Source organism: Pongo abelii, chromosome 6 (genome assembly GCF_028885655.2).
Source record: "Pongo abelii isolate AG06213 chromosome 6, NHGRI_mPonAbe1-v2.0_pri, whole genome shotgun sequence".
NCBI lineage: Eukaryota > Metazoa > Chordata > Mammalia > Primates > Hominidae > Pongo > Pongo abelii.
Window position 1 is genome coordinate 140,059,008 of NC_071991.2, and position 13,553 is coordinate 140,072,560.

The 13,553-nt window shown below is 45.6% G+C and overlaps 1 pseudogene and 1 gene segment (V, D, J or C); both read left to right on the top strand.

Annotated features, from left to right (window-relative positions):
* Window positions 1-389: 389 nt before the first annotated feature.
* LOC129060741 (uncharacterized) lies at window positions 390-6,737 on the top strand (annotated as a pseudogene).
* Window positions 6,738-10,506: 3,769 nt separating this feature from the next.
* Window positions 10,507-12,285, top strand: LOC129060742 (T cell receptor beta variable 7-8-like). The segment is given in 3 exon segments: window positions 10,507-10,612; window positions 10,748-11,041; window positions 12,140-12,285. Coding segments are annotated over 3 exon segments (522 nt in total).
* The last annotated feature ends 1,268 nt before the right edge of the window (window positions 12,286-13,553 follow it).

The window sequence follows — 13,553 nt, forward strand, 5'->3', positions numbered from 1 at the left end:
GTAAGAAATAAGATAGAGACCTAGGAATGGGAGGGAAGGACATATGTTCAGTGAAGAAGCAATAGCCTGTCAAACAGAGCCCTAAAGTAGACCCCTGGAGCCGATGGTGGAGAGGTAGGTGGAGGGCAAATGATTATGAACCTTGTCCGTCTGTTACCTTGTAGAAGAAAGACAGCCAGGAGTGGAGACCACATGGGTGAAGGTTTATGACTTGACTGTAGGTTGAAGTTTGCAGCAGGTAGAGGGAGGAATAGCAGGCAGAGGGCAGAGTCACTGGCTGGCAGGGGCAGTGGCATCATCAGTTGACTCTACTGACATCCAGGAATTATGTCCCCAATGCACAAGTTGAAAAACTCCCCATAATTTGCCTATTATTCCCTGACCCTGCCATGACCACCAGACTCCTCAATGGTTTGGCTTTCTGCCCCCTGAGGGCAGGTGAGTCCCCTAAAGCCTTTTCCTTGGCACACCACATCCTAGCCTAAGCCTTTACCTCAGGTCTACATTATTGGGGTCCCTCTTTGGGCACTCAACTTCCTTCTATCATAGACTTCACAGAAGCTGGGATAACCAGATCCCAAGATACCAGAGAACAAAGGCAGGATGTGAAGTGACATGGAGATGCCTGAGACTGTCATCCATGACTACATGTGTAGGTGTTAATAGGAGCCGAAGCTGGTGTACAGCTGATCTGTCCCATCACACACTATAGAGAAATCCGTGAGGGTCTGTGACTTTCTCTCAAAGCCAAATATGTGGCTTTGGTGTCAGCCTCTCCCAGACCACTGTGCCCTCTTGCACCAGCAGTCACCCCACAGCCACCTTCCTCTGCACACAAAGCTCAGTGTTAGATATAGGTGGCATTGTCTTCATGAGACCATGATCCAGGCAGTGGAAGACATCATCCCATAGGAGTTTCCCCAACACTGCCCAGGCTGGGGACCTCAGATTTCTAAGCAGCCCTGTGCATGGGAAACTCTGCCCTGTGCTGAGCTTCCCTCCCAGGCCAGTCTCAGCTGGACAAGGGAACGCACATCACCGTGATGTGAGTGGATGCAGCCTCTCTTCCAGGTCCCTCCTGCAGTTCTGGCCTCAGAAGTCCTCTTCCTCAGTTGCTCTCAGAAAGGAAAGTTCATTTGAAAATTGTATATTTGCAGACAGCATTGACAACACAGGTCTATGTTCTTTTCCCTCTCGGCCTTCACAACTCCATCTTCCCCACACCACACTCACGTCAGTCCTCAGCCTCCTCCACGTGATGTCTGCTCCCAGCTGTCCTCTCCCTTCCTCTGCACCCTCACCTCCACGTCAACCACAGATGCCTCAGTTCAGGCCATTCCTCATGCATCATGCTCCTCCCACCAAAGACCTTTCCACTCCATGCTGTATTCTCTGTGTCAACACAAGTCTCTTCTTTTTTGTTCTTTCTCCAAATCTCAGCTTAACTACCACCATCTCTAGGGAGAAACTTCTTCAACAGTTTTCCTAGGCTGCACCTCCTTACTGCAAACGCTCACAGCTTATAATATGCATTAATATTCACAGATTTAGCACCATAGTAATTTTCCCTGACTTTGTGTGACTATTTCACACTTCTCTTGCATTCTAGACTGTAAAATGCATCATTTTAGAAATTGTGGATGTTTTTTCCCCATTTTATTGTCAGTAGCAACAGTGGTTCCAGGTGCCACTGACCAATCTTGAAAGAATAAAGAACAGATATGGAAAGGCCCTCTGAGTTCCCACATAGACTGTTCCAGAGGTCTGGACACATTAAATGGGAACCTCTATTCCTTCATCTCCTAGGATCAAATGAGTCCTGGAAACAGATGAGAAATCCCTGTCATGGATGAGTAACTGGATCCCAAGCCTTTCTGCACGACTGAAATTCCTATCTGCCCATCACTCTCCTGGCTTGTCTCCTCCTTCAATCACCTTCCCTCACAGGTGTCCTGGATTTGGGAGTCTCACAGACACAGGGAACCTAATCACTCTGAGAGAGTGATCAGAAACATAATGTCAAACACTGGCATTAAAAGGTCATGGAGAAGAAAACAAATGCCTTCCCCATTCTCTTAGGCAGAGTTTTCCCAAGGCACAAATATCTCTTTGGTTGGCTTTGAGGCCATGGAGCCTGATACACTGAGCTATATTATGGGTGTTCATTTCCATGAATTGGTGGGCAATGCCAGAGACACAGACCTCATGGTCACCAGCTTCCTTCAGCCCACACCTGATTTTGGTTCAGGGCGCTGAACAGAGACCTTTGCTTGTTCCCCTCCTTTGCCAGTTAGGAAAGGCTGATTGTGAGGCAGAGGCTCCATTTACAGAGCAGGGCTATGTGTTAGTCCCTGAAAAATCATGAGAGCCATTCTGGGTGGAAATAATCAAATATACAACCACTAAGGATGGCCCACAGATAGACCGAAGCCCCGATTTTGCCAGAATCATTTGCATCTATGCTTTAAAGACAAATGCAGTTTTATCTCTTTAGGCAACAAAGACCAAAAATAGACTATTCTAAATAATTGAACCTTAAACAGACCAAAGTCAGAACATCTTCCCTAGGGACAGCATTTTCTTCCACCCACTCGCTAAAGCTGTATTTGAGAAAGCTGTGTGCTGTTGATAAATGCTGGAATATCATTACAATGACATCATAATAATACTGCTACTTGGATCAGAACCAAAGAGCATTTCTAAAGCTTGAACAGTGTGAAACTGGAAATGAGCTCTCACTGAGTTTGGAAATGCAGGCACTAGAGGGTGCTCATTTCTCTTCCTTTTCAAACCAGGGGGCTATTCAAAGCCTGTTCTAGAACAAGGGGTGAGATCCTCCACTTCCCCGTGGTGATCAGGCTTTCAGAGGCAGAAGCCTTATTAGTTCATAATCAGCCAAACTGACCTCACCCTCAAATGTATCGACCTCGATGCTCACTCTCCTCAGCAGTCAGAGACCGTGTTCACCAGGAGCTTGTGCGCTTTTACGGAGCACACTTTATCCTCAGTTTATTCCAAAACATGGGCCTTTACAGGGGGTTCCATAAACAGAACCTTTCTATATTTTGCCCATTTAGACACTACAAAGTCTGACAACAGATGAAAGGTGTTGCTTAAAGCTTGTATGTGGTGAAGATTTTTTAACAAATAATATATAAAGAAAATGTCAATAATGCTCTCAAATCCAATCCCATCTTCCATCGGTAACCAATACTAACGCTCTGGTGTGCTTTTTACCTCTCTTTTCTGTGTTCATGCACACCTTTCTACCCAAGTACACCTACAGAAAATGGGTTTACCTGTACACTTTACCAGCCACATGCATACTCTTTTCTGTTAATATATCCTGGTCTTTATTGTTCCAGATTGATTGATATAGATCTAACTTGCTCTATTTGCTGCTTCATATTGCATAATAAGGGTAGACAGGTACATTCATGCTCTGTTATCTGATTCCCAAATTCTGCCAGATCTTTTCTATAGTGACTGAATGGTCTATTTATGCTTCCAAGTTCTCCTCACCCCAGCACCCAGTTGATGATTCCAGCTCTTCCATCACTCATGGTCCTAGCAGTTCTGAGAGCTCCATCAGTTTCTCCTGCATGAGGAGGCAGGGAAGGATAAAAGGATAGACCTTTATCAAACCTACCAGAAACTACACAGTATCTCAGTTCATCCTCATAAAGCATTGAGGAGAATGTTAGTCTTGTTTTGTAGATGAGTCTAGATGAGGTTAGAGTCCAGAAAAGTTAATGAATGGCCTTGCCCATAGTCTCAGAGCTAATAAATGGTGGAGGCAGATGAAGGGCAGTCGGCCTGCTTCTGTGTGGAATTGATAGAGGGGTCACTGGATTTTGAGGGAGGTGAAGTCCAGAACCATCTGGGGTTGTCTTCAGATCAGATGCCAGGGTGCAGGAGAGTCTGTGTACCCTACAGCACTGTAGGTACAAGCATCATGGTGTTGGCAGTGGGGAGGTACAGGGGGTAAGTGGTTACAGGCCTGGAACCAGAAGATGTGAGCTTTGAGAAAATAATTCCCATCACAAGATGTAGCAGAGATACTGATGTGTATATACTAGGCCAGGGAGTTCTGTGAGGAGCTGTTGTTAAAATGAGGGAGAGAGGAGAACCAACTAATTGGCCACTTCCTGTATGTGAAATATAGAGGAAAACAATATTAACTAGAATCCTATCTGATTTTAGTCAGTTTTCCTTTGTAAGTAGTTGGAAGGTGGGATAATTTATTTTCAAGGTTAAGTAAGCATCTATACATCTCCTTTACCTTGTGAAGTCTGGTGGCGAAGCGAAAAATGGTACAGCCAATGGAGTCACAGTTTAATAAATAACTCAGAGTTCAAAGGGAGACTCTTATGGGCCATAAATTGGTCAATGTTCCTGCATTCTAAAATTAGGAGGATCTTATTTTCTTTGAATCAGCAGAGAAGGAAGCATAGGCAGTGGGGTGGGACAGTTGGGAACATGGCAGAGTGGCCGCAGAATGTCGAAGACAAAGGACACGTAATATCAAATTCTGAGCTGTGAAGCTGTGATGCAACCCTCCTCCTTCTCCTAATGGATTTTTTAGGCCTCAGCACAGATGCACACCTGAGGGAGTAATTTCTTTGGAAATAAAGGACAAATAGCTGTGTTAATAACAAGTCCACCTTACAAAGCACACCTGGAAATGGAAACAAGATTATTCCTAAGTCCTTTTCTACTCTAAGAGTCTCTAACTTGTCGGCAAGGTGAGAGGTGAGGATGGGGGGGTGTTGATCCACACGGGATGAGTACCATGAAGCTCTACCATGAGGCATATAGTGTTGAGTGTGAATCAGAGCCCTAAGAAGAATAATGCCCTTTACGTTGTTTTGCCCTCTGCCATCCCAAACGCACCCCACCCATAATTAAGCAGCCATGGAAATGAGGGGAGCCAGAAGGAATCAAACCCTGCTGCTTGGTTCAGTAGACAGAGGGACCTGGAGGAAGGGTGTTAGCTGGTTCTAAGAGAAGATGATGAGCTCAGAAAATACACAAGGAGAAACCCCAGGGAAAAACTTGTGAAACCCTGGAGGAATCACAAGATATGTTATTTGAGCTCTTTTTTATTTATTAGTAAATTTTATTTATTACTAAATTAATGGCAGGAATCCTGCACAAAGGGATATTCCCTACAAAACATGAAATCTCAGATAAAAACAGAGCATTCGTCCTTACCCTAAAGACTGCCCTCTCTCCCCAAGTCCCTCATGCATCAGGCCACCTTTGTGCCCATAGGTCATGGACAGCACTGTATGGTCACCATCATCCACACCTAGAGGACAGTCAGCAAAGTGAGCTGGTTCTGCCTGCTGTGGTCTCAACCCAGTCATGGAGAGCAAGAGCCCTGGGAGGAGCTGAAGGTGCTCAGGTGGGTTTCTCAGGAGTCTCATCTGTCAGTGAGTTGACAAGAAACAGAGCAAAACGACTCCTCCAATGTTGATGAGCCTGCCCCTGGGATTTGGAAACTTGATAACAGAGAAAACCAATATGGACAAAGGATTTTAAACAGTATTGTGGTCAATTAAGCAAATTAGAAAAAGATACTTGAAGGAGTATTTGGGACACAGGAGTCAAAAACACTAGGAAGACATGAGGAGTGTCCCTAAGACTCTAGACTACAGCACTATGTAGATAACTAACACTAGACTATTAATTATATCATTGAAGAAATAAAATTTACATTGAATTATAAACTGTTCACAAAAGGTCATGAAAATCTTGTAGACTTGTTTCAAATCAGACAAATGTGTTCTTCTCATTCTCAGCTGTTCACTGGTACATTTATTTTGGATTTGATCATCTGGGGAAGAGGCGTGGCCTCTCCTGAAAGGACGGCTCTGGGGGCAGGCAGGGAGAATGAGGTCTCAGAATGCCTCCCTTGAGAATCCAGTTCCCCTTTCATCAATGCACAGACACAGAAGACCCCTCTGTCCTGCAGCACCTGCCATGAGCATCGGGCTCCTGTGCTGTGCATCCTTTTCTCTCCTGTGGGCAGGTGGGTCCTGGGCAGGGCCCCTTGCATGGATTTCAACGCCCAGTGTCTTCCCATTAGGGCTGCAGCATCAGCTTTGTTCTTCTCTGCAGGTCCAATGAATGCTGGTGTAACTCAGACCCCAAAATTCCAGGTCCTGAAGACAGGACAGAGCATGACACTGCAGTGTGCCCAGGATATGAACCATGACTACATGTCCTGGTATCGACAAGACCCAGGCATAGGGCTGAGGCTGATTCATTATTCAGTTGCTGCTGGTATCACTGAAAAAGGAGAAACCCCCAGTGGCTACAATGTCTCCAGATCAAACACAGAGGATTTCCCACTCAGGCTGGAGTCAGCTGCTCCCTCCCAGACATCTGTGTACTTCTGTGCCAGCAGTTACTCCACAGTGCTGCAAGGCTGTCTCCTCTCCACACATAAAAGCACGGAGGCTCTGCCTTCCTGCCCCAGCCAAGACTCAAGGATGCCCTGGGCAGAGTTCTCTGAACCAGGAACCTTGGAACCCAGAGTGACCCCAAGTGGCCAGGACAGTATGATCGTTGCTCTGTGCCAGGTGCCACTTCAGGCAGTCTCAGCCAGGCCTGGACTGGTCCCACGTCCTCAGATGTCTCCTTTGTTGCTCTCTCTGATCTATCCTCAAAGCTGTCCTTTTGGGGTTGGGCCAGGGCTTCCCCTGCTCCTACTTTTCTACTCATTATCCTGAATCCGAGGCCCCCAGGATGAAACAGGATTTGTATTTCAGATTCATCTATGCTGCCATCTCTCCCTGGTGACCCTGTTGCTTCCTCTCTCTAGGGTTTCCCCAGCCCCACCCTCACGTTGTCTCTCCCGTGGCCCACCTTTCCCATCTGGGCAGTCTCCCTCCAAGGCCTTGCTGGGTCTCTCCTCCCCTCACCTCCCTGCCCCTCTCTACTGCAGCCATGAGGGGAGCCCCTGTTCTGTGCCTCCTTCCTTCCCATCACAGAGACTTCAAAGTCCATTTCCTCTGCCCTGGGCTGGAGCCTTCCTTCCTCTAATGGCCAGCTCCTACCTATGCTTCAGATCTCAGCATGATCAGCCCCTCCTGTGGGAAGCACACCCTCACCTCCCTGCTGAGATCAACTTTCCTCTCATAAGCTCTCAGAGAATCATATGTCTGTTAGTAACCTTTAGCACATTTGGGCTCTCTCAGATACTTGTCTGATTATTTTTGTGCGCCACGCAATTTTTTTTTTTTTTTTAGACAGAGTCTCGCTCTGTCGCCAAGCTGGAGTGCAGTGGTGCCATCTTGGTTCACTGCAACCTTTGACTCTTTGGTTCAAGCAATTCTCCTACCTCAGACTCCCGAGCAGCTGGGATTACAGGCACGCGCCACCACGCCCAGTTAATTCTTTTTTGTATTTTTAGTAGAGACGGGGTTTCACCATGTTGGCCAGGCTGGTCTCAATCTCCTGACCTCATGATCTGCCTGCCTCGGGCTCCCAAAGTGCTGAGATTACAGGCTTGACCCACCGTACCTGGCCTCTCCACCCAATTTTTAAGCCCATGTGAGCTAAGACTGTGCCTGCTGCATTTACCAATATTGGTGCCTGGCATGTGGGGAGACCCATTTCACAGAGAATGGATGAGTGAATGAGAGGCTGAGCGAGTGATGAGTGGGTGGACGAACCAATAGCAGGAACATGCTACATCTACTGTAACCTGGCAGAGATCTAGCATTAAGTACAAGAATGCCACCCCTTTGATTGTTGGGCTCAGGTAGGTCTTGGAAATTGATGGGGAATCACTATCATGGCATCCACACCTGCGTCAAGGCTTCCTCTTGTGGCTGCAGCACCTGACCTCCTCCAGGTCTCTGTGCTGTCCTTCAGGATCTTTCCCCACAACAAATCTAGACAGATCAGAGATCCACTTCAAGAATTCCATCCTTAAAGGTTGTTCCTTGAAACCACTTCTGGTAAGAAAATCTCCATTAGGTTTGCATCAATAAAACAGGACCACTACAAGTTTGAGTGTGTAACAGATTTATGATCAGAATTAGACTTTAAGCAGATGTGAGAGTTGCTGGGAAAGACAAGGTCTGGAGGAGAGAAGTCAGAAGGCGAGGGAGCCAGTCAGTAGCCAGGGCTCCTGGAGCTCTGGGCAGGACAGGCTGGAGTGGCAGGAACATGAGAGGATCAGAGCATGCCAGGACATGCAGTGGGACCTTGAGCCGGGAACACAGGAAAAGGCCAAGGAAACCTGCTTCTGGGAAAGCTGATCCCACTCTATGGGGGCCACCCCTGCAGATGCACTACCAAACACTGGAGGCAGCCTGGCTGCTGTTGGCCAGCATTTGGGAAGATGAACTGGACACAGGGTGCAGAAGGAACAGGACTTCCTAGGTCTGTTGGATGCGTCTATATCTGCTGGTCACTGACTCTCACTGTGCAATCACAGTAACCTGCCAATTGTGATAGTGACTGTTTTATATCTGTCTTCTAAATTTTACCAGATGTATCCTTGACCATCTGTAACCCAGAATGATAAGAGAAATGGCATTCTGGGAAATACAGGCTCTTGCCTTTGCAGAGTTGACTTAACACAATCCAGCACAGGATGGATTCTCCCAGATTAAGGCATCGGATTACACAACTGCCCCAACCCGCCACGATCCCTGGACTCCTATCCGGGGGACACCTGTGCTGCCCAGGTGAATGTGGACATAATTTGTGTGTAGATGTTCCAGACGCTGGTGACTAACTTTTCTTTTAATTGTGTGCCTGAAGTCTCCCTCCACCCAGAGAGTCTCTATGTCTGTCTGTCTGTCTGTCTATCTATCTATCTATCTATCTATCTATCTATCTATCTCTGTAATTTCCCCTTGGAAGAAAATGTCATGATGACTACATGTTACTGGGATTTATTTATGAAAAGAATTTTACTAAAAAGAATTAGAAAATTTGAATTCTATTCTAAATCTTTCCTTGGGACTGTCCTGAGAGCATTTTTGACATGACCAACCTTTGTCATGTGTGTATTTGGCAGCCTAGAGTGCAGCAGAGAGTTCTTGGCCCCATATATTTGCGAGTTAGACTAGAGATGGCTGTAAAAAATGACAGACTATTGGTGTTGTTCACTCTCAGTCTGGGCCTCACTGGAATGTCACAGACTACCATCGAACAAATAGATTCCCAATGTGAAGAATATTAGGACATAGCAACAAGGAAACATGAGCACAAGCAACAAATGTTTGAAGTGCAAACCTGAAGACTCGAAATTTTGGCACTGTAAGATATGAAAGTCTGGAGAGCTACATTTAAATGAACATGCGGAGGAACTGAAACAAGGAAAAAGAGAATGCCTGAAACCATCAACTTGCATAAAAATTGTCAAATAGTATATCTAGGAATGACTCATACCATCACTGAAAACAAAATGGAAAGTCAAACTGTTGAATAGCTGCTCCTAAAGAGATTTTTAGTGATGTCAAAGATGGATCTGCAGGAGTGATCTAGAATGCAGCACAGAAAATAAAAAGTGAAATATGAAAGAAGTTAAAGAACAAGGAAGAAAAAAATGGACGTTTCCCATATATTATAATATGCATATTTTTCATAATTTCCCATTCTTTTCTTGCATATGATTGATGTTTCAAACAGATAAATAGGAAGAATGTTATGAGGTGATATTTATGAGATGTTAGCTGAGAATGTTTAGAGGTGTTTCAGGACCTAAGTTCAGAGTTTCCAGAATCAAAATGAATCTCAAATAAGACAGTCAAGTCATAGGGAAATTGTAGAACATGAGGGAAAAAGAGAAGATTTTGAAAGCAGTCAGAAAGGAAAGAGAAATACCTCCCATAAGAATACATGGAGAACAACAGTAACTCAAGATAGTGGTTAAAAATAACCATTAGCTCAATTATCATTCTCCTTCATTTAAGGTGAGATTGATTAAAAAACACTTTTAGAAGGGGAATATGAAAAATGACTGCTGTGAGTTTGCTACCAAGGTCTCTTTTCTGAATTACAAGCTAAGAAAGGTGGGAAATGATCCCAGAAGAAAGGCATGAGGGCAGTTCGTGAGGGAACACATGTGATGGGACAGTCCCATTGGACACGTGTGACTGTGGGAATGGAGGAGGCTGGGGCATCAATGAGGATGGCAGAGGGGACCCTGAATTGCAGGACAGACAATGAGCTCATGCCTTGGTGCCTTGTGTTGGGGGTGCTGTTGGTGCATCCTACAGGGCATGCCCAGCAGACAGAGAAGCAGCTGTAGGATGAGAAAATGAACTCAGAGATGCAGTGTGAGGCCCACGGGTCCAGACAGCATGGGAGCCCAAAAAATGAGCCATGCATTGATATTGGTAAAAAGTGCTTATACATATTTAAAGCAGCACCCAAGTGTGTTCTAATAGAAATGCTGTGACCCTGACATCCTGGGAATTGAGAGAAAGTGATGTTACTGTGGGAACTGCCCTGTGGAGACAAGGACATTCCTCATCCTCTGCTCCTGCTCACAGTGACACTGATATGGTAAAGCCCCCATCCTGGCCTGACCCTGCCATGGGCACTAGGCTCCTCTGCTGCGTGGTACTGGGTTTCCTAGGGACAGGTGAGTCCTCAGAACACAAAGTAGTTTCATTTTTTCTCTGTGTGGAGGCGTGTGTGTGTGTGTGAGTGGTTGTGTGTGTGTGTGTGATGACTACAAATGTTTCCCTTATTCTGTTGCCAAATTCTATTTCCACAGATCACACAGGTGCTGGAGTCTCCCAGTCCCCAAGGTACAAAGTCACAAAGAGGGGACAGGATGTAGCTCTCAGGTGTGATCCAATTTCGGGTCATGTATCCCTTTTTTGGTACCAACAGGCCCTGGGGCAGGGGCCAGAGCTTCTGACTTATTTCCAGAATGAAGTTCAACTACACAAATCAGGGCTGCCCAGTGATCGCTTCTTTGCAGAAAGACCTGAGGGATCCGTCTGCACTCTGAAGATCCAGCGCACACAGCAGGAGGACTCAGCCATGTATCTCTGTGCCAGCAGCTTAGCCACAACGTGGCACAGTTGCCTCCTTCCTGTTCACAAACCTCATCCTTCTCTCTCCTTGCAGCTCCTAGAGACCCTTAACAGATGCCTCTCTTTGCTCCTCACTTTTCATGGGAAAGAATTACATTTGGACTTCAGCTGTTCTTTTGGTAGAAAGAGACCACAGATTCATTCCTGAAACACAGTAACTGCAAATGTAGGTGGTGAAAACAATCATGGGAGTCCTCGGAGCCAGCTCACTGCTCCAAGCAAGGAGAGGGTGTCTTAGCCTTGGCCTTCAGGGCAGACGTGCATCTTCTGTAGGTCTTGGAGGCTGCTGTGTTGCCCACATCCATGAGGTTGTCATGGGCAGGAAACATGCTCTTCTCCTGCATATGTTGGGGCATCTGGAAGGTCTGAGGCTACATCTCCAGGAACGTCTTTCTTCTGAAGCCTCTTCTATCCCTGTCACCTTAGAGGTTTTCTGCAACAAAATATCGAACCTCTCTTCCTGTTTGAAGTAAAGGTCTTTGCAACTTTTGAAATCCTTACTTGATAAATACAGTCATGATAACAATAAGACTTCATTTCTTCTGCCTACTTTAAGCCAGGTGTATCCTTTATTTTATTTCCATTTGCTATTGCTGCTGTCCTGATAGACAGAAGTATGCGTTCACCACCGCTGCCAGTTCACCTTGATTCTCTCAGGAAATCTGATTTCTAGACTCTGAGGGTTTTCATTGCTGTCCAACTCATTTGATTTGAAATAATTTTTCTGAGGCCTTTAAGAAGTGTTTTATCTATAATATTGATTCTATTGCTGTTTATTTTATTTTTCATATTATATATTGTTATATAGTACTTGTTATAGATAGAAGTACAACGATTATATTGCAATAGAATCTTCCACGTGTCTGTGGGTGATGCTGCAGTTTGTATCCATGAAAGCGAATGCACTGGTCAGAGCTGATGTGATTATGGATCATGGGTTTCTGAGAGTCCTTGGCAGCAGACCACTTCTCCAAGTCTGGGACTCAGTGTCCAGACACAGCCATGATAGAGGTGCCCTGAGTCTTTCATAGCTAGGAGGGGCATCATAGCCCTTCCAAATTCACTGATCAGAAATTGTGGTGGTACAGATACCAAATTTCTTTCCCCAGAGAATGATGGTCTCTGGCAGGGAGTTGCTCTGGACTCATTTTTTATTGTGCCATCCATCATGAAATCCCTCCTTGCTCAGGTGCCCTGTGTCTCCTGTGACTGAGTAAGGCCAGCACACAGATAGGAATTCCCTATCTTCCTAGACCTTCTCTCTAATGGCTGCCACCTTCGTCCTCTTGACTCCTGAGACACCTGCTCCTAACAGTGGATAAGCTCTGACACTGAGGCTGAACAGAACACAGTCCACTGTTGTAAATGGTGCTGCAAGGACATGTAACAAAGCGAGCAGGGCTTCCAATTTAAACTGAAAATGAACATGCAAGAGGAGCAAAGGACAGACGTTACTATTGAACAAATAGGAAGGAATAGGGTTTCTGCTCTAATGAAATCATTCTGTTGTCTTAAGTTAAGCAGGAGAAACTTTTCATTGCAATTACTTCAAGTCAAAGGCTAGCAGCTCCCAACCAACCAGCATAACTCTTTGCTCTGTGATCTCGGCAGCTTCAGAGGACTCACAAATCATTTCTCTGCACGTACGTCCCTTTGTCCATTCCAAAACCCAGGATCACACACTGATCCTATCATGAAAACAATGAGGTATGCTATAGTTGCTGTTGCCTCATTTTTAGGGTGTTCAGTAGGAAGCACTGAAGAACTGTGAAAGCTTTGCTCTTGAGTCTAGGGATGTGCTGGAGCCAGCTTGTATGACTCAAAAGAGCCAAATAGGCATACTCTTCCCAGCTCCCTATTTAGTGAAGCCATGTTGGCAGCATGAAATCTGCCATGGTGGGTATGCTGGTACAACCGAAATTAGCAAATGCTACCAGCCATATCCCCACCTTCACAGACACACAATTTAACAGCACATCACTGGAGTATTTTCTGATGTCCCTGTTATGCCATGTCTTGTGGGGCCAAAAGGGCTCAGAATTCACCTCCCCTCTAGTCTTGCTCCTAGAAGCCATCATCTAAGGGGGCCTCTATTGTTCCTATTTCTATTCAACCTCCAAATTCTCTTGCCTTGTGGTTCTGTGTCTCCTACAAGCATGCCACTTTGGAACATGACAATTATTTTGATTGTCACTAAAGGTATCACTGAACCAGTTAATTTTTTATGAATTATCTTTCCTAGCATGGAATATTCAGATGCTGGAGTCATTGGGAACAGAGATGAGCATGCAGCAACATGCAAGTTTTGAACCACGTATAGCTCCGCTATTCTTCTGTGGCTCCGACAGACCCTGAAACAAGGACTATTTTGCTTTGGAGACTAAGCAGCTCCGCACCAGTCAGGAATGATTCTGCTTTTACTTTAGACTGAGAGGTCAGAAGGGTCACGCCCTCAGTATTCTCTCCAAGATGGAGTGTGGC